Here is a 301-nt window from a genome sequence, read left to right on the forward strand (position 1 = left end):
CACTCCTCCCCGCATCTCTGGACCTTCACCCAGAGACCGCCGCTGCCGTGGGCTGCCCCCTCCCCCCGCAGAGGCCCTCCCCCTACTTGTAGCCCGGATGTCCCAACTCGGAGTGCGAACCGGGCCGCCGCGCCCGTCAGCCGGCGGCCGCCCCCGGGCTGTCGCCATGGAGACCACGCTGGCGTCCTCCGCCCCGCCGGGGTCGCCGTGGAGACGGGCGGTGTGGTTCCCATGACAACCGACCTCCGAGCGCTCCGGGACGTCTCGTGCGGGCCCCTCCCCGCCGCGGCCGCCGCGCGAC

The 301-nt window shown here is 76.1% G+C and overlaps 1 protein-coding gene across 1 annotated transcript in view; it reads left to right on the top strand.

Moving 5' to 3' along the window:
• Positions 1-235, top strand: part of Hapln4 (hyaluronan and proteoglycan link protein 4) — a 13,804-nt gene extending 13,569 nt beyond the window's left edge. Inside the window, exon 7 of the mRNA XM_013028310.1 lies at positions 91-235. Within this exon, the coding sequence (XP_012883764.1) occupies positions 91-235 (145 nt within the window). The remainder of the gene's footprint in view (positions 1-90) is intronic.
• The last annotated feature ends 66 nt before the right edge of the window (positions 236-301 follow it).

Source organism: Dipodomys ordii, unplaced genomic scaffold, assembly GCF_000151885.1.
Source record: "Dipodomys ordii isolate 6190 unplaced genomic scaffold, Dord_2.0 Scaffold108, whole genome shotgun sequence".
Classification (NCBI taxonomy): Eukaryota; Metazoa; Chordata; class Mammalia; order Rodentia; family Heteromyidae; genus Dipodomys; species Dipodomys ordii.